General features: G+C 33.1%; 5 protein-coding genes across 11 annotated transcripts; all 5 read right to left on the reverse strand.

Moving 5' to 3' along the window:
• Window positions 1–1,110: 1,110 nt before the first annotated feature.
• On the reverse strand, window positions 1,111–4,095 carry LOC111912808 (probable sugar phosphate/phosphate translocator At3g17430). The gene is made up of 10 exons (XM_023908534.2): window positions 3,906–4,095; window positions 3,156–3,415; window positions 2,972–3,079; window positions 2,834–2,865; window positions 2,694–2,744; window positions 2,490–2,551; window positions 2,134–2,395; window positions 1,789–2,054; window positions 1,602–1,696; window positions 1,111–1,522 (listed from the first exon to the last, which is right to left on the reverse strand). The coding sequence occupies exons 2-10, from the start codon at window positions 3,240–3,242 to the stop codon at window positions 1,346–1,348; spliced, it is 1,140 nt and encodes a 379-aa protein (XP_023764302.1). The 5' UTR covers window positions 3,243–3,415; window positions 3,906–4,095; the 3' UTR covers window positions 1,111–1,345.
• A 3,620-nt stretch (window positions 4,096–7,715) lies between these two features.
• Window positions 7,716–10,494, reverse strand: LOC111912807 (probable sugar phosphate/phosphate translocator At3g17430). Of its 2 annotated transcripts, none has more exons than XM_023908533.3 (9): window positions 10,335–10,494; window positions 9,561–9,775; window positions 9,377–9,484; window positions 9,221–9,252; window positions 9,081–9,131; window positions 8,936–8,997; window positions 8,580–8,841; window positions 8,221–8,486; window positions 7,716–8,127 (listed from the first exon to the last, which is right to left on the reverse strand). In XM_023908533.3, exons 2-9 carry the CDS (start codon window positions 9,645–9,647, stop codon window positions 7,913–7,915), a joined length of 1,083 nt encoding a protein of 360 aa, XP_023764301.1. In that variant the 5' UTR covers window positions 9,648–9,775; window positions 10,335–10,494; the 3' UTR covers window positions 7,716–7,912. The 2 variants fall into 2 exon arrangements, with proteins under 2 accessions (XP_023764301.1, XP_042756521.1); XM_042900587.2 differs by lacking the exon at window positions 10,335–10,494 and adding an exon at window positions 10,069–10,283.
• Window positions 10,495–11,657: 1,163 nt separating this feature from the next.
• LOC111912806 (pto-interacting protein 1) lies at window positions 11,658–14,160 on the reverse strand. Of its 2 annotated transcripts, none has more exons than XM_052770162.1 (7): window positions 13,937–14,160; window positions 13,349–13,454; window positions 13,023–13,273; window positions 12,799–12,929; window positions 12,322–12,724; window positions 12,143–12,229; window positions 11,658–12,010 (listed from the first exon to the last, which is right to left on the reverse strand). In XM_052770162.1, exons 2-7 carry the CDS (start codon window positions 13,428–13,430, stop codon window positions 11,879–11,881), a joined length of 1,086 nt encoding a protein of 361 aa, XP_052626122.1. In that variant the 5' UTR covers window positions 13,431–13,454; window positions 13,937–14,160; the 3' UTR covers window positions 11,658–11,878. The 2 variants fall into 2 exon arrangements, with proteins under 2 accessions (XP_052626122.1, XP_023764299.1); XM_023908531.3 differs by having other exon boundaries at window positions 12,322–12,728; window positions 12,803–12,929; window positions 13,937–14,159.
• A 998-nt stretch (window positions 14,161–15,158) lies between these two features.
• LOC111912805 (putative DEAD-box ATP-dependent RNA helicase 29) lies at window positions 15,159–19,185 on the reverse strand. Its single transcript, XM_052770160.1, has 11 exons — window positions 19,059–19,185; window positions 17,181–18,733; window positions 17,045–17,102; window positions 16,800–16,904; window positions 16,651–16,696; window positions 16,468–16,541; window positions 16,264–16,316; window positions 16,084–16,165; window positions 15,941–15,997; window positions 15,702–15,852; window positions 15,159–15,593 (listed from the first exon to the last, which is right to left on the reverse strand). Exons 2-11 carry the CDS (start codon window positions 18,716–18,718, stop codon window positions 15,385–15,387), a joined length of 2,373 nt encoding a protein of 790 aa, XP_052626120.1. The 5' UTR covers window positions 18,719–18,733; window positions 19,059–19,185; the 3' UTR covers window positions 15,159–15,384.
• Window positions 19,186–21,976: 2,791 nt separating this feature from the next.
• LOC111912804 (pto-interacting protein 1) lies at window positions 21,977–24,387 on the reverse strand. Of its 5 annotated transcripts, none has more exons than XM_052770170.1 (7): window positions 24,184–24,387; window positions 23,592–23,697; window positions 23,266–23,516; window positions 23,046–23,172; window positions 22,565–22,971; window positions 22,386–22,472; window positions 21,977–22,253 (listed from the first exon to the last, which is right to left on the reverse strand). In XM_052770170.1, the coding sequence occupies exons 2-7, from the start codon at window positions 23,671–23,673 to the stop codon at window positions 22,122–22,124; spliced, it is 1,086 nt and encodes a 361-aa protein (XP_052626130.1). In that variant the 5' UTR covers window positions 23,674–23,697; window positions 24,184–24,387; the 3' UTR covers window positions 21,977–22,121. The 5 variants fall into 5 exon arrangements, with proteins under 5 accessions (XP_052626130.1, XP_052626132.1, XP_052626133.1 ...); XM_052770172.1 differs by having other exon boundaries at window positions 22,565–22,967; window positions 23,042–23,172; XM_052770173.1 differs by lacking the exon at window positions 24,184–24,387 and adding an exon at window positions 23,987–24,174.
• Between the last annotated feature and the right edge of the window lie 229 nt (window positions 24,388–24,616).

The following is a 24,616-nucleotide window of genomic DNA, read 5'->3' on the forward strand; positions in this document are numbered from 1 at the left end:
AGTGTTATAACAATATTGGTCCAAAATATAGTTAATTAAGTTAATTCAAAGTCACTTTAATTTGTATAACCGACAAAATTGACCCTTGACATTCTAATTTTCCATTCAACCTAAGATGACCCTTTATTTAACATTTCAAGTCCTTCAATGTCTCTTTACCTTAGATGTTAGACCTTTTACAATTCAAATTCAAATTCTATTTAAATAAATTTACACCAATTCCGTTCCTAAACACATAATCTTAAAGTTTTAAACTTCAACTTTCACATCTCAAGTAGTTAAATCTTAATTAAATTATTTTTATTTAACTAAATTTGAAAATTTTAATTCAGTTATTTTTATTTAATTTAAATTAAACATTAATTTATTTTACATGGAAATTCACTTACAAATATAAACTTCTATCCCCAAATTACACGTGTTACATAAACATGAAAATAAGGTCCGACTAAATTTGTTAATCATATAAAAATGCATAAATGCAAGTTAGGTTTTCAATCAACTCATAAAATATAACTTGCAAATAACACTAAAAAGTAAATAGTCACACAATTATGATAATTGTGCTATGTCTGCAACCAAACTAGAGGTATTCTATCAATTTCGTATTAGGAACCCCATTCTTTGGTCGTTGACTAACGTTCAAGTCCATTTGATAATCATCAGACTCCACAACTCAACAATCTCTGATCTGGAGGCCAATCAACAAACCAACATCCTTCTGATGTATGTACCTCTTGTAAACCAAGACTGTGTAACCTCCTCTCTCTAGTATGATGTCTTCACATCAATCATCTAAAAACTCGTTGAAACTATGCAAAACTTCAACTTCTCTATTGTTTAATGCCTCTATAAACATTCTCGTTAGATTCTTTGTACCAAAGATTTTTTTCTCAAGGACAACATATCAATTCTGATTATAGAAGTTCTATGATGAAGTGATATATCGTCCAGATGTTTATCGTCTTACTATGATACACTGGATTCTAGATGAGAAGTACACTCTTAGTTCACAATAATAACATCCCAGAAGACTAGTTTTTTTGTGTCGCATGTGTACAAGAGGCCAAAAGATTTGAAACCATAAAGAATAGCTGAAAACAAATGAAATTTGTCAACATCATTCACTGATTCACTTCCAAAATTCAAAACCTCTTTGTTAAAAATACAATACAATAATACAATAACCGATTGTTGTGTCCTGAAACCATGTAAAAACTAGAAAAATAACCTCAAAAGAGGGAGCTACCAACCACAACTACTTTCCAAAAGGAAAAGAACCACATACATGTATGTCCCTATGAATTCACCAGATTAGTTTTATACATTAAATGCATCATCATCATCATGTATCTCGGCTATTAAGCTGTGAACGTGCAATATAAGAAAGCCTTGAAGATGCCATTAAAGGTGCCTCTTCATCTACTGCACTATCTGACATTGAACTAAATCTGCTGCTACTCCTTGTATTATCTTCATCACTGATGTTGTTGTCAGATGACTTCTTTTCCAGCTTCCATTCCTGATTAAAGAAACATAGTAAATATAGATTGAAGGGTATTTTAGACATCTGACAAAAAAATTAAAACACTTTGACTGACCTTAGTCAACCGTTCTGGGATACTTTCAGGAGGAAGTTGAGATGCTTTCACATCTCTAACTTTTATGTAGTTGTACATCACCACACCACAAAGTGCTACAAACAAATTTTAATCAATCTTTTTAGTTGCTATTTTATTGATGATATGAAAGATTTAAACCCAAGGGTAATGATGACATTTTGCATACCAATGGCATAACCGATAATATTGAGCCCGGTAATGGCAGACTCTGGAAATATTACAGTTGAAAGAGCGATCAATATCCAATCTTTAAGGACACCTGCTACACGAATTGTAACTGCTCCAGTTCTTCCAATTACTAAGAAAATTGAGAGGTTTAATGCTAAAGCACATAAAGCATTCGAGAAGAAAATCCAGAAGTTGAATTGAATTTGTGAAACTTCCATGTTACTCTTCTCCAACAAATACCATGGCACAAACAAGAAAGCAAAACTGCAGGGGCAAAAGGGAAACACATGAAAAAAAGGTATTCATCACATTCATATGTAGTAATGAAAAAAGTAAATAATACCTGCATGGAGCTATGTAATACAAGCTTGTAATAGGGTTTAGAGATAAACCCTTTTTTTGTAGAAGGACTTGAGTTAAAACTAGTCTCAAAGCTTCTGCAAAGATGCCTGTTACTTGATAAAGTGTCCCTATAACATTGAAATGGATTTCTCCATATGAAGAAATCACAACTCCAACACTGACCAGCAACATGTTCAGTAACACATCCCACCTCAGCTTGTCAGTGCCACATAGGACTGCCATGATAAGTGTTGCTACTGGCACTGTGTGTGTCCATTTCAAAATACATTCACTCAGTTATATTATTTATAAACAAAGTTTAAAGAAATAAGATATATAGATAACAGTTTTGCATACTTAATGCTTTCAGCATTTGAATGAAGGCCACTGATATATGCAAGTATGCAGTGTTGCCAAACCTGCAATGTAAATATATAGTAACTTCACACATATGCAACAGGATGCAGGAAAATGAATATATATATATATATATATATATATATATATATATATATATATATATATATATATATATATATATGTGATACTCATCATTCTTACCAGAGACTTGATGCGAAGAAAGCACTAATGGGAACTACACATGTTGCATATCTATCAATGCCCATGAAAAGAGAATTCTTAATGGAAGCTTAAAATTTGTTAGAAACTAAAATAGTTAAATTATGAAGTAGATATCTTACATTTCAAATGTCATTTTAACTGGAGCAACAACCTGCACAGTACGATTGGAAAAATATAAGCGGGGAAGCAAAATTAAGCCTGTGATTTTGAGGCATGACCTAAATGAGGAATCTTTAAGATTTCATAAAGAACAATACCTTAAAAACACGAACAAGAAAGAATGCTACGGCACCAGAAAAGCCCATATGGATCATAGTAAGAGTGATAGGAAAGGGAAAATTGAAGTACTTTGGAGAGAGAACCCACTGCAAATAGATATACAGATGATAAGCAAGGGAATGTTTGATGGTGAGATGTCAATTTGAAACAATGTTAAGTTACCTTGTTGTATAGAATAACTCCAGATGACAGCAAAATGTAGATTAAGAGATAAAGGTAAGTCAAGAAAAGTGACTTGTTGATCATCATTGTAGCAGTTTACTTCACAAGATTACACCTTGTATGTATTAGTTCCCAGATTCAGAGCATACAATGAGATTCTCTCCCACACGGATAACCAGATTTCAGACTTCTTCCAACCAGAAAGCTGATGCACTCGTCAAAAGCAAGGAGGAAAACTCACTTTCTGCACCATAAGTACCCTACAAAGCAATAAGATCTAAATGGTTTACTATTACTTCTATATGTGAAATCATTCCACATTTTGGTAAAATCACAACTACCTAACTTTCTTATAGTTGGATTTGAACAGTAAAGTAGTTTCACGGTTTATATCCAGACGACTTTTTATCAGAAGTTGTTAAATCTGTCAATGCCAGAACAACCTACCCTAGCAGAATAGCGATGGATTCCTAGGAAGTAGAAACTACGCTGTCGATCTCTGGGGTTATTAGTAGGAGGCAGTAATAGTAATACCATATCGGAATCCTGACACCTTAGGATATTAGTACATCTAGCATAAGCAGATGATGAAGTTCATAGATACACATGGAGTACACAGATATTTCTTACGATTCTACACTAAAGTCAATAGGCATTCGTTTGAAGGAGATGAAATTTAGAAACTAAAAGTGCTGATCTACATCGAGAGATGGGATACATTTGTAAGATTACGGTAGAACAATGATTTACCTTTGAAGATCAACTGATTCAAAAGCTTAATGTATATAGGGTAGCCCCTAGAAGCAGCAGATCAATTTGTGTGTGTGTCGATATGTGATAATACAGAGGAGGGAGAGAGGGAGACTGGAAGAAGAAGAAAGGTTGTCAAGATTTTTCCCCAAAGTAACTTGACTCCGCCCGTGTCTTATGGCAATGGCATAGGTGTAGCGACCTTTATTGCTATTCTAGTAAAATAAAGTTTTTTGGAGTAAACTACTAAACTTTATATATTTAAGGTAATTTTATCGACATTGGATCTTAGTGTATGGTAATATATAGGCTGTCTATTAAATGTAGGGTAAATTTTAATGCTTTCCAATATGATTTAATTTGGCATTTGTATTTTGTATCGCAAACTTTTCTCTGTTGGTTTAAAACTTTCCCAAGGTTTTATTTATTTATTTCTAAGTGATTAAAGTCGATATCGACCTATTGATTTGGTCACTTAACTTAGGTGTTTTTGTTTTTTCTAAAAAACATTTTCAAACCATTTTTTGCTGCGTTGTGCAACATTTTCCCTCTCGTAGCAGTTTCTTTTTTGGAATGCTTCAGACCAAACCTCTGCATCTGTGCTACGTGGCCCAGCACTTGACTTGTCTCTTCAAACCTTTTCAGTTTTTATTTTTTCCAAGTGTTTTTTTTAGAATTTTGATATAACTTAGTTTTTTTAAACTTTTTAAAAAAAAAAAACTTTGATTTTTTTTAAACTTTTATTTACGGATTTGATACAATTTCTTTTTATAGTTTCCACAAATTTTTTTAACTTGATTTAAAAAAAAGTTTAAAAAAAAAAAAAAACTTTGATTTTTTTAATTTTTTTTTACCTTTTCTGTTAATAATATTTTCAATTTCCGCTGCATCTTTTTTAACATGTGTAATTTTTACGAATTTTATAAACATCGTTTGCAATACTTTCTTAATTTTTTATGTTTTTTACAGCTAGTTTTTTTCTAGAATAAAACTGTTAGCTTCTTTTATATATTTTTTTTAAGTTTTATATTTTTGTTTTTTACATGTTCTTTTTAGTATTCTTTCAATGTTTTAAGGCTAAAATTATTAAAAATTCGGTGTTGAGAACTATTTTCAGTTTATAAAATTAGTTTATTTAAATTTCAGCTTACTGCAAATGTTAAAAAACAAACATGCTTCTTATTATAGGCTGCAGCCGTTTGTTCCACATCTTATGTTATAAAGGATTGTAGATGTGGTCTGCAGACTTCATGAATTTTATCTTCGAAAAAACAAATAGCACCTTGAAGTTACTGGTGGTTTGTACTACATAATCAACTATTTTACAGGTGGACACCACGTAATCAACTATTTTATAGGTCGGCGGATCCATAACTAAACCCCTCTGTAAAACTCTTGACGTTGTCTAGTTAAGACCCATTCCCTTTGCAAAAATCACGATAGTAATTTTGTGTTTAGCGGTTGACCTGATGAGGTCAACGCCTACTACAACGATGATCGGTGGGAGGGAGTCATGATTGCCGTCCTTCCCGGGAATCGATACACGATTTTCTTTAGAGTCAATAGGGAACAGTTGGAATTCAATTAATTGGAACTCAAACTTCATAGGGAATGGATCGATGGTAAATCGGTTTCACAAGTTGGAAAACAATAACAAGATGTACATACATGTGTATGAATCGTAATATTTGTGATTTGTCATAGAAGTTTATGTGATATTTCTTTGATGGGATGTTAAAAACGAAAATGAGACCAAGAATTAGGGAATCCATGAGATTGATACGGGGTTACGTTTAGAAAATTTCATCATGTGACATCTTCTTCTAAGAGTTTAAATTAGGTATTCATCTCAATGATTGAAGAGGCATAATTTAACAACTTTAGGAATGCTAATGTCAAATAAGTGTTGAATCAGACATGAATCAGATTGCTTGTTTCTTGCACATTGATACAAGATACGCATAGTTAAACATATTTCGCCGCATGCATCTTTGTTTATGGAGTTTAAGATTTTGCAACAATGATAGATTTTACAAAGGGGCATTGGTGGAAGTCTGCAGTGATTAAGATGGTTTCCAAGATGTTTGGTTTGCTGCCATGATTTTTTGAGAACTTATTGATTTGGCATAAATCATCGAGGAACGATGAAGATATAAAATTTTTGACAAAAGTGACTGTTAGCTTCTTTTAGTGATTGGGTAGAGATAACCGGATTAACTTTATTGAGCTTATGGACGTTTTAAACTATAATAGTAGAGTTGAAGGATGTTTTAAACCATAACATTGGAGTTTAAGCACCTAAATTAATTAATTAATTAATTAATTAAAAAAAAAAAAAAAAAAAAAAAAAAAAAAAAAAAAACACTGGAGGACCTTTTAAACGAATCCGGAAATTTTGTATGGTCTCAACGACATTATCCCGATTTTATATTAACCTAATATGTTATCCATCTTAATAATTGAAATCATCTTATTAATAGTTATTTATTTAATTGTTATATGTTGTTTGTATATTTCGTGACGACATGTGTGGACGTGTTGGTTTGTGGTTTTCTTTTAATCTTATATTAAGGGGCACTAATGTCTCAACCAACTATACTTGAATTTAAATAATTGACATTACAATATTTGATTCAATACAAAGACTCAATTATGGTTTCAATATTTTTAATAAGAGTTAAAGTTACTAATTGTGATTAACAATTACTAAATATAAAGAGGTTACTTTTAGAAATAAATACATATCATTAACTTTGGAGCATATCGAAGCGAAAAATATAATTATTAACATTTTATTCATATGATTATGATCAAAACCAATTGATATTATCTATTTTAAAAAAATGCTATAAAGTACATTTTTCTTAAATGAGGGAAAAAGTTTATGGAAGTTTGCGTGCGTGCATGGACCGTCCAATGTAAATAGTTGCCTAATTTTATAATATTACTTACTTCTTTTAAGTAATAAATTGTATTTTTCTTTTCTATATAGATCTGGTTTAAAGAATAATAATATTTTATATGGAATTTTGGGAAAAAATGTATTTTATGCATAATATATCATAAAAATAATTTATCAATGGAAAAGTGAAATTGTATATAGTAAACCACATTATTTAAACGGCCCACAACAAATCTGGCCTAGATTATATATATTATATATGGACAATGAAAAAAAAAAACATAAGCTATTAAAATGTGAAAACTAAAACTTTCAAAACCTTTTTGATGTATATGTTATAAATTTTGATGCAGCAAGCAGTAACCATGAAATTAGGCAAAACACTTCACAAATGTTTTCCTCATTTAATTAAATTCATAAATCAAATATAAAAAGGGTGTCCACTGTCCACCGATGACATTGCAGATCTTTAAGATTAGGTAATGTAGTAATATTTACCTAAAAATTCTCATATTTCAAAATAATGGACAAAATACTAAAAATAGCAATTTACCTTAAATTTCCAACATACATTAATGCTTCTCATGTGAAAGCTCCTCCTTTTTCTAAATCTACACTTGGATGTTAAGTACACTTCTAACCAAAATATATGATTTTAGTTTTATGGATAGGATCAAGCCAATCAAGTGGGACCATAATACTTTATTCAGCAAAATATTGTCAGCAAAAAATATTGATGGTTGGGAACATGAATAGTAAGACTCATAAATATCTTATTTAGTATATATATTTAAATAAAAATATCTATTAGTCCATACTGTTGCATTTTCTTATCTTATCATATTAAATCATTAACAACAAAAAATAATACTTTCGTCTTCTTTCCAGATCCCATTTACATCAGTTAATTGATCAAAACTAAGATTGTAAATCATAAATCCAAAACCAATCCTCAGAGTGTTGTTTCAAAATCTGTCTAGTAAAAATACAATACAATAATCCAATTTTCCATCCTCAAAACCATGTAAAAAAAAAAAAAACAAATACACGTATGTCCCCTATGAATTCACGAGATTAGTTTTATACATATGATGCATCATCATCATCATGCATCTCGGCTAGTAAGCTGTGAACGTGCAATATGAGAGAGCCTTGAAGATGCCATTAAAGGTGCCTCTTCATCTACTGCACTACTACTCCTTGTATTATCATCATCATTAGTCATTCTTTCTGGGATAATACTACTTTCAGGAGGAATTTGAGATGATGCTTTCACATCTCTAACCTTTATGTAGTTGTACATCACCACACCACAAAGTGCTACAAACAAAGTTTAATCAATCTTTTTAGTTACTATTTTAATAATGATATTAAAGATTTAAACCCAAGGGTAATGATGACATTTTTGCATACCAATGGCATAACCGATAATATTGAGCCCGGTGATGGCAGATTCTGGAAATATTACAGTTGAAAGAGCGATCAATATCCAATCTTTAAGGACACCTGCTACACGAATTGTAACTGCTCCTGTTCTTCCAATTACTAAGAAAATGGACAGGTTTAATGCTAAAGCACAAAGAGCATTCGAGAAGAAAATCCAGAAGTTGAATTGAATTTGTGAAACTTCCATGTTACTCTTCTCCAACAAATACCATGGCACAAACAAGAAAGCAAAACTGCAGGGGTAAAAAGGGAAACACATGAAAAAAAAAAAAGGTATCAATCAAGAAAAGTAGTAGTGAGCATTGTATGGAATAATTAATTAATACCTGCATGGAGCTATGTAATATAAACTTGTAATAGGGTTTAGGGTTAAACCCTTTTTTTGTAGAAGGACTTGAGTTAAAACTAGCCTCAAAGCTTCTGCAAAGATGCCTGTTACTTGGTAAAGTGTCCCTATAACATTGAAATGGATTTCTCCATATGAAGAAATCACAACTCCAACACTGACCAGCAACATGTTCGACAACACATCCCACCTCAGCTTGTCAGTGCCACATAGGACTGCCATGATAAGTGTTGCTACTGGCACTGTGTGTGTCCATTCCAAAAAACATTCACTCAGTTATATTATTTATAAACAAAGTTTAAAGAAATAAGATATATAGATAACAGTTTTGCATACTTAATGCTTTCAGCATTTGAATGAAGGCCACTGATATATGCAAGTATGCAGTGTTGCCAAACCTGCAATGTAAATATACAGTAACTTCACACTCACATAAAAGATGGAGGAAAATAAAAGTCTATATGATATAAATGATTCTTACCAGAGACTTGATGCGAAGAAAGCACTTATGGGAACTACACATGTTGCATATCTGTCAATGCCCATGAGAAAAGAATTCTTAATGGAGGCTTAAAGTTTGTTAGAAACTAAACTAATCGAATTATGAAGTAGATATCTTACATTTCAAACGTCATTTTAACCGGAGTAACAACCTGCAGTATAATTGAAAGAAGATGAGTGAAAAGAGCACTTGTTAAATTTATTCATGAAGATAGGCATTGATTTTGAGGCATGCTTTAAATGGGATTCTTTAATGATTATATAAATGAATTGTACCTTAAAAACACGAACAAGAAAGAATGCTACTGCTCCAGAAAAGCCCATATGGATCATAGTGAGAGTGATAGGAAAGGGAAAATTGAAGTATTTTGGAGAGAGAACCCACTGCAAATAGATATATAGATGATAAGTAAGGGAAAATTAGATGTTGAGGCATCAAGTGAAAACAATGTTGAATTACCTTGTTGTACAGAATAACTCCAGATGACAGCAAAATGTAGATTAATAGGTAAAGGTAAGTCAAGAAAAGTGACTTGTTCATCATCATTGTAGCTGCTTACTTCACAAGATTTCGCCCTTTATGTTTTAGTTCCCAGATTCAGAACATACAATGAGTTCTCTCCCACTCATCAAAAACAAGGGGGAAACCTCACCTTCTGCACCATAAGTAGTACCCTACAAAGTGATAAGATTTGAATGGTGAATTGCTACTTCTAGACGTCAAAGAAAGCAACATTCAGCAACTAAAATCTTGATCTGAAATCATTTCACACTAAACTCACTGGACTGCTTGAATCCGTGGCTAGATGAAGTAAAATTTTGATAAAATTACAGCTAGCTAATTGTCTTAAAAGATCACTTGTTGGCTTTCTCTATCGGATATGAACACTAGACAAGTTTCAGGGTTTATATCCAGACACGATTTTTCATCGGAAGTTGCTAAATCTGTCAATGCCGGAATAACCTACCCTAATAGAATAGAGATGCGATTCCGAGGAAGTAGGAACTACGCTCTCGATCTCTGGGGTTATCAGTCGGAGGCAGTAATTAATTCTAGCATTAAGCAGATAGCGAAGTTCATAGATGAATATGGAACAAACAATCGTTTTATATGATTAAATCTACAGTAAAGCAATGTAAATGCTAATGAAAACCAGAAACTGTTTGAAAGTAAAAGTGCTGATCTACATCGAGAAATGGATACATGTATATATTCGGTAGAACAGTGATTTACCTTTGAAGATCAATTAATTAAGAAGCTTTTCAGCAAGGAATATGTAGCTGGCCCCTAGAAGCAGCAACACCAATTTGTGTGTGTGCAGTGTGCACTGTTCAATGGCGGATTTAGCTTTACGGGGGTGGGGCAACGGCTTTCCATGGAGTCGTCGGTCGTGGATGGATTAATACTGGTTTCTGTATCCATATCAAGTGTTAAAAGCCCAGTTGAAATTGAATTAATATTCCAAAGCCCAATCTATTTTAAATTTTTAATCATAAAAAGATAAACAGAAAATATAAAAATGTTAACCGAACTATATAAAGTATAAAAAATAACAGTTTCTAAATTTAGAAAGAAAAGTGATTTGTATACAATAATTTTTTTATATACATAACAATTTGTGGAGTAAAATATTATATTGTATTGTATAATTCTATAAAACATACGTTGTGCATAGAAAAAAGTTATATAATCACTCCTCATTTGGAAATAGTGAAAATAACTAATATTTTGTATTTTTACAAAAATAACCAACAAATCCAAAATCGGCATTTTGGATATAAGTGGTGTGGTCACCTACCTAAAGGAAATCTAAAATGTGGTACCACTACATTTCAGATTATCTTGAATCGATAGTAAATGGAATATCAATGGTGAAAAGACTAAGACTTTGATAAACGGATATGTTGTTTCTAGATTACTCTTAAAGAAGCAACACAGACTATCAACAATAATTTAGTTCGTGAATGGATGACAAAGTTTGTGATTTAGAACGGTTCTCATTCAACCATTTGATAATCCATGCTTGACAAAACTTATCAAGAAACATTTCCACTGAGATGTGATGCTATCTATAAACATGGAGGATTTGGCAAGAGCCGATATACAATCTCATAAGTCGATCATCAAGGTCAAGTTCTTTATATGAAGAGTCTCCTTCTAGTTCTCCCTTAAAACAACCTCATCTTTATAATTCAACTCAAATCGGTTCAACTCATCCACATAGAAGTGACTCAGCGTGTGTGTTAAGTGTGAACCTTCCTTGGCATCGATTCATCTAGATGGAAATTCATTAAGATTTACCCAAATCAGAAGGGGTGCTAAATGCAAATGCTAATGTTTTTCATCCATATATACGGGAGTTGTTTATGTTTAAAAGTTCTAGTAAAAAAAATCTTCTATCCTCTTCCAAACATGGAAGGTGTCATAATATGTTTTTGTTTAAAAGTTGTGGACTAAAATTATATTTTCCAATTTTTCCCATTTCTTCTTGTTAATAAAAGAAACCTGTAATCTCAAAGAAAAGCAGCACATTCTAGCATGAAAAACATCACAATATAATCTTAACCCAAGACAATTGCATTACAAACAATCCTTGAAAGTTTCCAAGAAATCTTACACATTTGTAAAGATTGAGAAATTTAAAACCTTGCTGGTAAACATCAAACAAAAGAATGATTCTACAAATCATACATAAATATATGCTACGTTTAGGTGGCCTGTTGTTCAAAAACAATAAACATATACTCCATATATTCAACATAAATAAAGAGATGAATTCACAAGTGTGGTGCTTCTGTTTGAGGTCCATGTCGAGCATTCAACAATGGCTGCAATGCTTTAACAACAATGCTCATATTTGGCCTGAAATCAGCTTCATATTGCACACACAAGGCTGCAACTGCCGCCATCTGTCATTACCAGATTATCACAAAAACATTAATTATTCGGTTAGGCACTTAACATGGACAGCTATACATGGGTTTAAGGGTAAAATGGTCATTCAGACAGTTCATTCAGTCAATAAAAGAAACATTACACACCTTGGCAACTGCCTTTGGAGGGTATTCTCCATTCAGTCGAGTGTCAACACACTGTTTCACCTTATCTTCACTAAGTTTTGGTGTTGCCTGATCACATTATTTTCACATTCAAAAACAAATTTAGATTTTTTTTTCTTTTTTTTAAAAAAAAAAAAAAGAAACAGAATCATGAAACGTACCCAAGTGACTAGACTCTGTTGACCACGTGGCAAAGTATGGTCAACGGGTTTTCGTCCAGTCAAGAGTTCCAAAAGAACAACTCCAAAGCTGTAGACATCACTCTTTGAGCTGAGCTGTCCAGTCATGGCATACTCAGGTGCATGATAGCCAAAGGTTCCAAGAACACGCGTGGAATGAAGTCTTGCTGCCATGTCAGGAGCTTGGTTTGACAAGTCAAAATCTGCAATCTTTGCAACATCTTCATCAAAAAGAAGCACATTACTTGACTTTATATCACGATGAATAATATGAGGCTGTGCTTTTTCATGTAAGTATTCGAGTCCTTTTGCAGCCCCAACTGCAATTTTAACTCTCTGAGACCATGATAAAACTGGACCTGGTTGTGCACCTTTTACACCTTTCCTTCCTACACCCACAAACATCACCATAACTCATTCTGTCCATATTAAGTGCGTTAAGTCAAAAAAGATTAACACTTGCCATGAAGAATATCGTGAAGAGATCCATTTGAAGCGTACTCATAAGCAAGTACTCTCAAACCACCATCTACACAGTATCCAAGTAGCTCAACGACATGATCATGTTTAAGCCTTGATACCATAGAAACCTGTTATCCGTATTTCAATTTAGAATATTCAACTTAAACTAACTTTTTTACTATATATAGAAGATATTAGCAAGTGCCAAGTGTAAATCAAACCTGAGCTAAAAACTCCTGATCTGGTTGCTTACTAGAGTCTAACTTTTTAATAGCTGCAGCTTGTCCGCTTCTTAAAACACCATGGTAGACTCTTCCATATGATCCCTCACCAATTAATGACTTTGTACCAAAATTATCAGTAATTTCCTTCAATTCGTCCACCTGGACAGTAGGAACAGCGATGGGCTGAATGGCTACAGCCTGTGTGTCCTTTGGTGCGGCTTCAGTCGTGCGATAGCCTCCATTGTTTCCTTAAGCAATACAAACTCTACCCATTAAGTTGTGATCCGATAGAAAGATGTGGAGAAGGTAGAGTAGAAAGTTACCTGCTGCGTTATTTGCCATGTAAGGTCCATTGTCGTAAGACTTATGCATGTCATCTTCTCCGCAACAGCTGAAGCAACTCATGATTACTTTCCTCTGGCGACAAAGCTGGGTTACAATCAAAGAGATACCAAATTAGGGTAAACTTCAAATCGAGCAGCAGCTAGCTTCTATAAGATTAAGAATCATGAAACATGTCTCGCTTTTACTTTTTTTTTTAGGTCGAATACAGTTTACAAAGAAGCGCGTACAATGAATAGTAGAAAAGATAATTGCTCTTGTTGGGTTGTTCCCACTTTAGAAGACCCAAAATTCAACAAAAGCATGTGGTCTTTAATGCAATCAAAGAAAGCCTAAAGACTAGAATTGAATAACCAATTTCAGAATTCAGATCTACCTTCAACCAGCTATGGATCAATCTAGTAAATTAAAACCATATAGAGAGAAAGATCCAAGATTCAGTTTAGGAAATTGACTAAAATTTAAGAAAATTGCAGTGCAAACAGTTCAAAGAACATGTAAAATCAAAAGGGTCTGATGAAACTGAAGAACCAGAGAAGATTATCAGGGAAGAATAAGGAAGAACCTACCTAAGATTTTTGCAGTGGTTGACTCAGTGAACGATATTGCTTCAAAAAAAATGAGTTTTTTTTTTTGTAATAAGCAATAGAAAAGAAAGAAAGAAAGAAAGATTACAAACACAATTGTGTTAATTACGCTTTGTTGGCTAGTAATATTGAGCGAGCGAGAAGACAGACGGCTAAGATAAGCCAATTAGGAAAGCGCGTAGGCTAAAATCGGGATGCAAATGGGAAGTTGGAAATCGAGTAGACTATAACTATATATAGATATACATAGATATTTTATAAATCATAAAAGATCTTTTCAAAAAATCTAAAATATAATTCGATCACTAATAATTGTTAGAAAAAAAAATGCTAAAAAGATTCAGTTGTAACTTATGACTTTTTTTAATGTGAGAATAATCGGTATAAGATAATCAAATATTGTGAATAATGAAAAGATAGTGAGTTTACAAAATTTGTAAATGAAATATGAAAGCTTGTAAATAGTTTGGGTTTTGAACATTGAACATGCCCTAGATGGGATATTATTAGGTGGAAATAATAATATTCCAACTTCCAATTAGCCAACCTATCATGGGTACCTAATCTAATGAGGAAGAATATTATGCTCAATAATGTTATACGATATTTTAATTATGAAATAAAACGTAGATTTCTACGATTTTGAAGAACATAATTTCACAACATGACAAACTAGTTGTAAGTTTAACAAATATAGAAATAATTTATATGCCTTTATTTAATTTAACTTTTTTTAAATTTTAAACATGTAATCTTTTAAGAAAAAATATATTACGCTCAAGCAATAATAAGTATTTGCATGTTAAATTGCTAATTACTATTGCATACATATGTAGTATATACAATGATGGACCTGTTCAAGCAATGGACTTTGAATTTTTATTTTGATTATCCAAAAAGAATTGAACATTTTTTGTCAGAATCAAATGATGGACCTGTTCATATAATGGTTTAAATATTTAATTGATATAAGAAGACAAAAGAAATGTAGTAGAATAATCTTTGCTGGCGTTTGTTGGCTTGTTGAATTTTATAATCGAAAAAGTAAAACCTCACTCGTTAACATTGAACAACCCCTACCCTTTCCTTTTCTTTTTATAAATAAATATTACTCTTGTTCAAATTGTAGATCACACGCTTCAATAATTTAACAATTTATTCTTCAGCCACAATTCTCAAATTGCTACAAAAAACAATCAAGAAAAATTGTAACCAAACATCACCTAACAAATAAATATCACAAAATTGTGTAAAGCATGCATCACAAAAACATTCACAGTCTACATGTTTTCTTCATGTGATCGCAAAATATACTTATACTTTACCTATATAAAAAATTTCAAAAAATATTCCCGATTAACATTCAACTGACACAAACAAACAAACAAAACATCAAACTCCTAAACCTCAACCACATGAAAATTTTCAAATCACTTCCTTCCCTTTCCCCTTTTATTACCAAATTTCCCCGTTTTCTTCCCTTTTTTGGGATTACTCTTCATAAAAGCAGCTTTAGTTGCTTTTGTTTGCCTATCTTTCCTAACCTGTTCAAGATTTTTAACTTCTGACCTCACATGAGCATTAGGAACCATACGACCTTTAAATCCTCTGTTATTACGTCCCCTTTGCATTCCACCTCCTGCATTTTTTTATAAAATTTAAATATATATATATATATATATATATATATATATATATATATATATTTTTTAAAAAGTCAACTGTATGCATATTATATATGATATACCTTTGAGACTTGTAGATTCCATAGCACTAGTACTACTACTACCTTCATTGTTTGATCCTTGAAAAGATATCTTACTGTGTGACTTTTCTTTCCATCTTTTATATATTCCTGTTTTATTCGCCTTCCCTTTTTTACCACTCTCTGTTATTATCTGTACATACACACAAGTAAATAAAATAGTACAAACATATTTTCACAACCAAAATTCAAATAAAAAATAATTTTTTATTTGAAAATACCTTCCCACTAGCTGACACACGGTCACCATTGTTCAACTTGACATACTTTTTACTCCTCTGTAATCACACATATAAACAGTTTAGATATAAGTAAAAAAGTGGAATAAATATTTAGAAAAAAAAAAAAAAAAAAAAAGTCAAACCTTATCCCAATGGAAGGAGGATTTCTGTTTTTGTAATCCGCTGCTATCATCTGCAGCTAAGTCAAGAACAGCAGACTCCAACCTATTTCATCAATCAATACAAGTTTTCAACTTTATATCATAAATAATACCAATTTTTTTTATAAAAATGATCAGAAGCATTTATTTATTGATATTTACCTGTTGGAAACAAAGCCTCCGTTATTTCTGACTGAGAGACCTGCCTCAAAATGCTGCAAAAAGATATCAAGATTGGATAAAAATATCATTCTTGTAATTTTATTAAAGATAAATATATATATATATATATATATATATATATATATATATATATATATATATATATATATAGAATGTTACAGAGTAAGGGGAATGAAAAGTTACTTGATTTGTTGGCACTGAACTTATAAAAAACTCCTCATCCCTGAAGCTTTGTGCCTTCCTTTTACTACCAGAAACTGCCATAAATATCAATTAATTATCAACTCTAGATAATGTAAACTTTTACTATGTCTCTGCTCTCTAATATAAAAAAGTACATAAAACAAGTATACACAATTCACAAACCTTTCTTTCCCTTCTTTAGTGATGCATTATCTATATCTTCAACTTCCTGCAAAGCCATATCACATAAAAGAATAAAGAATTGGAAAAATAATTAAATCAATGATTTGAACTATCTTGTTTGAATGAAAAGAAATAAATATGGGATTCACCTTTGCTGCTTGAGTGTTAGAGTGCTGCTGATTTACTTTATTAATGATCTTCTCATGAATAGCTCTTTTCATCTTCATTACATCTACCCACTGGCTAGAAGGTCCCTGAAAATATTAAATATATGCAAAAATTGAAATTAATATACTAACAAAATGCTTTCAAAACAACTTCATGTCTCCGAAAATGCTAACAAACTCTTATTAGTATTAAAAATTTATATAACAAGGAATAAATCTGTTATTACCTGCAGATGCTTTGCTTTGGCAGCATGACCTTCAGATTCCAAGACAGTTTGCTTTGCTCTGAAATTAGTTAAGCTATGAGTCAAAAGGAACAAAAAGTCAAAAAGTCAACTACACATCTTTAACAAAACAATTCACCTGTACGCTTTTAGGCTCTCAGAAAATGCTAATGCAGATAACTCATTGCCACCCAATTGTTTAATAAACATGGGATGCAAGCCTTCACGTGGCATATTCTTAGCTCTTTTAATACTCTCTCTAGAAGGCTTCTCTTTAGTTTTCATATACAACCTAAAAGCCCTTTGACAAGGCCTCAACAAACAATCCAATTCAGTAGATGAATCAAGAATCTCACGAACCCTATCTGCAACAAGATCAATAGCTGTTTGTGGAAACCTCCCAAAAACCGTTTCACCATTCAACATCGCCTCCTCAATTCTCTCCATAACCCCTTTCATGTCTCTCAAAACCTCTTCTTCAGTAGGTGCAGGTTTGATTGGTTTTGAAAGAAAAAGATGCAAATCAAGAAGATAAGCCATGTCTTCAGATGTCACAAAGGAAAAAGCAGTACCCGTTCGACCCGCCCGTGCAGCTCGGCCCACCCGGTGCACGAAAAGCTTCGGTTTTGGAGGGAAATCCCAGTTTATAACATTGTCAAGAAGTGGGATATCAATCCCTCTAGCAGCAACATCTGTCACTATAAGAAACATGGTTTTTCTTGATCGAAATCTTGCCACGTTAATCTTTCTATCATCTTGATCCATGTCACCATAACAAACAGAAGGTTCTATACCTTCTTCTCTTAACAAATGATCAAGAAACTGGACATGATGCTTTGTAGACACAAATATTAAAGATTGTTCATCTGATCTTACATGTTCTCTAATCAAATACAACAAAGCAGCTAGCTTTTCTTCTTGTCTTAATGAAAAGAAAGTAAGTTTCAAATCAGGACTTATTTTAGTCTCCAAATCGAGCCTAACAAGTTGCGGGTCCCTCAGCCCTGCTTTTGCAAACTCGGCTAGAGCACTTGGTAAAGTTGCACTGAAGAGTAAAGTCTGTCTATTGTCACCTAGCTGTTGAAGGATTCTGTGCAACTGTTCAGCAAACCCCATGCTGAAAAGACTATCGGCTTCATCAAACACTACATATTCAACTGACCTTAATGACATGTCATCCACTTCTTCTAAATGATGCATGAGTCTTCCAGGAGTTGCTATTATGATATCAGGGCTTTGTGCCAATTCTTCAAATTGACTTTCCATACTATCACCACCAACTAGTAAACTAACACGAAGGTCTGTGAATTTGCCAAGTTCTTGAGTGAACTTAAGTGTTTGAAGAGCAAGATCGCGTGTTGGTGATAAGATTAGGGCTCTGATACCAGACTGAGAGACATGTTGCTGCAGTCTCTCAAGCATGGGGACTAAAAAAGCTGCTGTTTTACCGGACCCTGTTCTTGCCATGGCAACAACATCGGCTCCAGAGAGAATTAGAGGCATTGTTTTGCGTTGTATTGGTGTGGGAATTCGGTATCCCTTGCGTTTAACGCCTCTGAAGACATTGGAGCTTAGGTTTAAGGATTCGAATCCACCTGATTTTGCCTTCTTCTCTTTCTTTTCTTTTTTCTTCAGCTCTGTTACAGAGCTTACAAGAAGAGGTTTTCCTCTCCCCATTGAGTGTTGGGAAAACTACGATAAATACAAAATCCAAGAAAGAAGAATAAGCAAATTGAAAGAACAGCAACAGATGATATCCAATGAAGAAAATTAAAGCATTAACTTATATTTTGAAATAAACCCTTTCTGGAATATGCATTCACAGAAATAAAGTCTGAAAAACCATGAAGGTTAACATAATACACCTTACACGATGCATGCACTAATTCACTTTTATGGTCCAGATTTCAATGGAGAAATTCATGGGCTGGGGTTCGAAGGTAACAGAAAGCAGGCGATAAGAAGAAAGAGCTACAGCAGAAGAAAAAAAATAGAACGAATGCAGGAAGAAACGAACCTGTAGCTGTGGGGTTGAAGGTCGAAGGTCTCCGGCAGCTGTGGGGTGCGGCGCTCCGGCCGGTGGCTTCACAGGAGAGAGGCGATGGAGAGAAGCAGCACAAATGAGGCGTCTTTTGTTACAGGCGCTGTTTGTATCGTGTAATGTGTATTAGGTTAAAGGGTTATATCGGTCAATTCGTCAAAACGTTGCAATATGGAGTTTTTTTTTTTTTTTTTTTTTTTTTAATCTCCGAGTTTGATAGAAGTTAAAAGGAAAATTAAAAAAATAAAAATATTTTTTTTTTCATGAACATCATTTTCTTTTTACTTTCTTTTTATTTCCATTTGTTTTCTTTATTTTTTCTCGTTAAATTGAACTTGGGAACAAGGTGTAAGTAAAGGAAACCAACTTATAAAAAATAACTTATTATAGGGGTAGCTTATTATAGGGATGAGCATGGGACTGAACCGGTATTAACCGATATTGTTCCTGATTTCTTGAAAACCGAATTTCATCAAAATTGAATTCTGAGTACCGAACCGAATTAACATTATCGGTACTGATACAGAGAATGGTACCAATTTTCGGTACTAATATTGGTACCATCAATTTCGTGATTTTAGAGTACCGCGTACCGTTCCATATTTTTAAATTCCATATTAGATTGTCATTTCTTCTTACTTCTTAATTAGCTAGTTATATGTCACACTTAGATAAATACTCAAACTGTCCAAATAATTGTACATAACTTAAAAATTCATACCACATGAATTATGATTAGTTTGTTCTCTATAATTATTATTTTATAAAAACAATAATTATCGTTATGCCGGTAAAAATATTATTTTCATAAAATAATATTTTCCAATTAAATACAAGAAATGTAAATATTTATCAATGATCAAATTCTATTATCTAAGCAAATATCATCATATAATGTTTCTTGAGCATAAAGATCTTTCAATCTTCCAATTGCACAATACTATAATAGATTGGTATAAATAGTGGTGAACGTCTATCAACATTTCATTGCCCCTAGTAATATATGACTTTGTGTCGTTATATCAACATTTAATTCCCAGAAGCTCAAAGCTACAATTAATATATAATGTAAGTTTATAAATTATCCATTTGTTACAGGCATCTGGTTGAACATGTGACTTAGATCGCAATCAATCTCATTTGATGTTCAACTTGGGTAATGTGTATTAGATGTCTAGTTCCCAACACATAAGAGGAACAAATCTCATATTAACTACATAAGTCTCTTGTATAGTTCATACCACACCTGATAATAGTCTTTATAACCACATCAAAGTATAACATTCCCTACACTAAAGTCCTTATATGCATCTCATGTATTAAGGATACAAAAAAAAATTCCTTTTATCAAGTATCACTCATGATAGTGACTCGTGACGTGATCCTAATGAGGGTCATGTTCAATATTAGTTTTTTGACAAGTACTTGTGAGCCTTGGTTAAATCTGCCAATGTCGGAACAACCCGCCCTAGTAGAATAGCGATGCGATTCCAAGGAAGTAGGAACTACGCTCTGTCGCTCTCGATCTCTGGAGTTATTAGTAGAAGGCAGTAATTAATTCTAGCATAAGCAGATAGCGAAGTTCATAGAAAAATATGGAACAAACAATTGCTTTATATGATTAAATCTATAGTAAAGTAATGTAAATTCTAATGAAACCTGAAACTGTTGAAAGTAAAAGCGATTATCTACATCGAGAAATGAATACATGTATAAATTACGATAGAACAGTGATTTACCTTTGAAGATCAATTAATCGGGAAGCTTTACAGCAAGGAATATGTAGTTGGTCCCTATAAGCAACACCACCAATTTATGTGTGTGCAGATTGTTCAATGGTGGATTTAGCTTTATGGGGGTGGGGCAACGACTTTCCATGGAGTCGTTGGTCATGGATGGATTAATATTGGTTTATGTATCCAATATCAAGTGTTAAAAACATATCCTGAACTTGAAATAATATTCCAAAGCCCAATATGTTTTATGTTGAAAATATAAAAATACTAACCGAATTATATAAAATATAAATAATAACTTAATAAATGATAACAAAAAATGATTATGACACCATCCCTCTTTAATTGTGGTAAACGATTTTGTACTTTTTTTTGTTGGTGATATTTTCAAAAATGATAGTTTCTTAATTTAGAAATCGTGAAAATAACATTTTACAAAACCGACCTACGAATCCAAAATGAGGCATTATGGGTCCGAGATTTGATGGGTGCCTACCCGTGTAAGTGGTCCTTTCCTCTGTAAAGGAAATCCGAAGTGTAGTACCATTACATTTCAAAATGTCATTTTGGATTCTCTTGAATCAAAAGAAAATGGAATTTGTCTGTGAAGAGACTCTGGTGTACTGGATATGATGCTTCTGGCTTAAACCTCTTGTTTACATTTTTTTTATGAGAAAATTCAATTCAAAACAGAAACCCATGTCTAGAATCCAACGAACTGGTATGGAATGAAAAGTGTTTGGCTTCGTAGTACCCTGAGTGTTTCTCATTAGTTAGGCTATGATAGTAATTATTATGTTGGTTATTAAGAATTACTGTGGTGGAAATGTTTGACTGATAAGACAACCATATTCTGAAATCCGAAATACATGTACGAGACATGCGTCTGGAATGAAAACCCTGTTCAAAATATACGGGAGTTGTTTGCATTTAGAAGTTCTTGTAAAAAGAGTCTTCTGTACTCTTCCAAACCTCTAAGGTGTCATATGTTTTTGTTTAAAGTTGTGGACTAAAACTGTATTTTCTAATTTTTCCCATTTCTTCTTGTTAATAAAAGATCAAGACATCTCTGTAATCTCAAAGAAAAGCAGCACTCATCTGGCTCCACCCTTGCAAATAATCCTTGAAAGTTTCCACGAAATCTTACACATTTGGAAAGATTAAAAAATTTAAAACCTTGCTGACAAACATCAAATAAAAGAATGATTCTACAAATCATACATAAATATCTGCTACCTTTAGGCAGCATGTCGTTCAAAAACAATAAACATATATAATATTCAACATAAATAGAAAGATGAATTCACAAGTGTGGTGCTTCTGTTTGAGGTCCATGTCGAGCATTCAACAATGGCTGCAATGCTTTAACAACAATGCTCATATTTGGCCTGAAATCAGCTTCATATTGCACACACAAGGCTGCAACTGCCGCCATCTGTCATTACCAGATTATCACAAAAACATTAATTATTCGGTTAGGCACTTAACATGGACAGCTATACATGGGTTTAAGGGTAAAATGGTCATTCAGACAGTTCATTCAGTCAATAAAAGAAACATTACACACCTTGGCAACTGCCTTTGGAGGGTATTCTCCATTCAGTCGAGTGTCAACACACTGTTTCACCTTATCTTCACTAAGTTTTGGTGTTGCCTGATCACATTATTTTCACATTCAAAAACAAATTTAGATTTTTTTTTCTTTTTTTTAAAAAAAAAAAAAAGAAACAGAATCATGAAACGTACCCAAGTGACTAGACTCTGTTGACCACGTGGCAAAGTATGGTCAACGGGTTTTCGTCCAGTCAAGAGTTCCAAAAGAACAACTCCAAAGCTGTAGACATCACTCTTTGAGCTGAGCTGTCCAGTCATGGCATACTCAGGTGCATGATAGCCAAAGGTTCCAAGAACACGCGTGGAATGAAGTCTTGCTGCCATGTCAGGAGCTTGGTTTGACAAGTCAAAATCTGCAATCTTTGCAACATCTTCATCAAAAAGAAGCACATTACTTGACTTTATATCACGATGAATAATATGAGGCTGTGCTTTTTCATGTAAGTATTCGAGTCCTTTTGCAGCCCCAACTGCAATTTTAACTCTCTGAGACCATGATAAAACTGGACCTGGTTGTGCACCTTTTACACCTTTCCTTCCTACACCCACAAACATCACCATAACTCATTCTGTCCATATTAAGTGCGTTAAGTCAAAAAAGATTAACACTTGCCATGAAGAATATCGTGAAGAGATCCATTTGAAGCGTACTCATAAGCAAGTACTCTCAAACCACCATCTACACAGTATCCAAGTAGCTCAACGACATGATCATGTTTAAGCCTTGATACCATAGAAACCTGTTATCCGTATTTCAATTTAGAATATTCAACTTAAACTAACTTTTTTACTATATATAGAAGATATTAGCAAGTGCCAAGTGTAAATCAAACCTGAGCTAAAAACTCCTGATCTGGTTGCTTACTAGAGTCTAACTTTTTAATAGCTGCAGCTTGTCCGCTTCTTAAAACACCATGGTAGACTCTTCCATATGATCCCTCACCAATTAATGACTTTGTACCAAAATTATCAGTAATTTCCTTCAATTCGTCCACCTGGACAGTAGGAACAGCGATGGGCTGAATGGCTACAGCCTGTGTGTCCTTTGGTGCGGCTTCAGTCGTGCGATAGCCTCCATTGTTTCCTTAAGCAATACAAACTCTACCCATTAAGTTGTGATCCGATAGAAAGATGTGGAGAAGGTAGAGTAGAAAGTTACCTGCTGCGTTATTTGCCATGTAAGGTCCATTGTCGTAAGACTTATGCATGTCATCTTCTCCGCAACAGCTGAAGCAACTCATGATTACTTTCCTCTGGCGACAAAGCTGGGTTACAATCAAAGAGATACCAAATTAGGGTAAACTTCAAATCGAGCAGCAGCTAGCTTCTATAAGATTAAGAATCATGAAACATGTCTCGCTTTTACTTTTTTTTTCTAGGTCGATTACAATCTACAAAGAAGCTCGTAAATGAATAGTAGAGAAGATAATTGCTTTTGTTGGGTTGTTCCCACTTTAGAAGACCCAAAGTTCAACAAAAGCATGTGGTCTTTTATGCAATCAAAAAATGCCTAAATACTAGAATTGACTAACCAATTTCAGAATTCAGATCTACCTTCAACCAGCTATGGATCAATCGAGTAAATTAAAACCATATGTAGAGAGAGAAAGATCGGAGATTCAGTTTAGGAAATTGACTAAAAGTTAAGAAAATTGCAGTGCAAACAGTTCAAAGAACGTGTAAATTCAAAAGGGTCTGATGAAATTGAAGGACCAGAGAAGATTATCAGGGAAGAATAAGGAAGAACCCACCTAAGATTTTTGCAGTGGTTGAATCAGTGAACGATATTGCTTCAAAAAATTGAGTTTTTTTTTTTTTTTTTTTTTTTTGTAATAAACAAGAAAGAAAGAAAGACTACAAACACAATTGTGTTAATTGCGCTTTGTTGACTAGTAATATTGAGCGAAAAGAAAGACGGCTAAGATGCGCCAATTAGGAAAGCGCGTAGGCTAAAATCGGCATGCAAATGGGAAGTCGTGAAAAGCCGATTTTATTAAAGAAATCTTCAAAAAGTTCTAAAATTTATTATTTATTTTGTTTGGAGAAAAGCACAGAGTACCAGCTAAAACTTCGAAAAAACTTTTTTTTGCCGGTTTTATAGATTTAGCCGGTATTTTGTTTATTTTCGTTAGTTTGCTGAAAATATTATGACTTTTCTGAAAATTACCCGATAACCAAAATATT

Source organism: Lactuca sativa, chromosome 1, assembly GCF_002870075.4.
Source record: "Lactuca sativa cultivar Salinas chromosome 1, Lsat_Salinas_v11, whole genome shotgun sequence".
NCBI classification, from domain to species: domain Eukaryota; kingdom Viridiplantae; phylum Streptophyta; class Magnoliopsida; order Asterales; family Asteraceae; genus Lactuca; species Lactuca sativa.

Excerpts from the sequence above, each read along its gene's own strand:
- LOC111912807 (XM_023908533.3), bottom strand. The coding sequence starts at position 9,647 with ATGATGATGAACAAGTCACTTTTCTTGACTTACCTTTACCTATTAATC. Across the intron at positions 9,132-9,220 it reads GTTAAAATGACGTTTGAAAT|ATATGCAACATGTGTAGTTC; the intron begins GTAAGATATCTA and ends GGGCATTGACAG. Across the intron at positions 8,128-8,220 it reads TATTATCGGTTATGCCATTG|CACTTTGTGGTGTGGTGATG; the intron begins GTATGCAAAAAT and ends CTTTGTTTGTAG.
- LOC111912806 (XM_052770162.1), bottom strand. The coding sequence starts at position 13,430 with ATGAGTTGCTTCAGCTGTTGCGGAGAAGATGACATGCATAAGTCTTAC. Across the intron at positions 13,274-13,348 it reads CATGGCAAATAACGCAGCAG|GAAACAATGGAGGCTATCGC; the intron begins GTAACTTTCTAC and ends GTATTGCTTAAG. Across the intron at positions 12,930-13,022 it reads ATCAGGAGTTTTTAGCTCAG|GTTTCTATGGTATCAAGGCT; the intron begins GTTTGATTTACA and ends TACGGATAACAG.
- LOC111912805 (XM_052770160.1), bottom strand. The coding sequence starts at position 18,718 with ATGGGGAGAGGAAAACCTCTTCTTGTAAGCTCTGTAACAGAGCTGAAG. Across the intron at positions 16,905-17,044 it reads CCAAAGCAAAGCATCTGCAG|GGACCTTCTAGCCAGTGGGT; the intron begins GTAATAACAGAT and ends TAATATTTTCAG. Across the intron at positions 15,594-15,701 it reads GGAATCTACAAGTCTCAAAG|GAGGTGGAATGCAAAGGGGA; the intron begins GTATATCATATA and ends AAAAAAATGCAG.
- LOC111912808 (XM_023908534.2), bottom strand. The coding sequence starts at position 3,242 with ATGATGATCAACAAGTCACTTTTCTTGACTTACCTTTATCTCTTAATC. Across the intron at positions 2,866-2,971 it reads TTCTTGTTCGTGTTTTTAAG|GTTGTTGCTCCAGTTAAAAT; the intron begins GTATTGTTCTTT and ends CGTACTGTGCAG. Across the intron at positions 1,523-1,601 it reads TCCCAGAACGGTTGACTAAG|GAATGGAAGCTGGAAAAGAA; the intron begins GTCAGTCAAAGT and ends TTCTTTAATCAG.
- LOC111912804 (XM_052770170.1), bottom strand. The coding sequence starts at position 23,673 with ATGAGTTGCTTCAGCTGTTGCGGAGAAGATGACATGCATAAGTCTTAC. Across the intron at positions 23,517-23,591 it reads CATGGCAAATAACGCAGCAG|GAAACAATGGAGGCTATCGC; the intron begins GTAACTTTCTAC and ends GTATTGCTTAAG. Across the intron at positions 23,173-23,265 it reads ATCAGGAGTTTTTAGCTCAG|GTTTCTATGGTATCAAGGCT; the intron begins GTTTGATTTACA and ends TACGGATAACAG.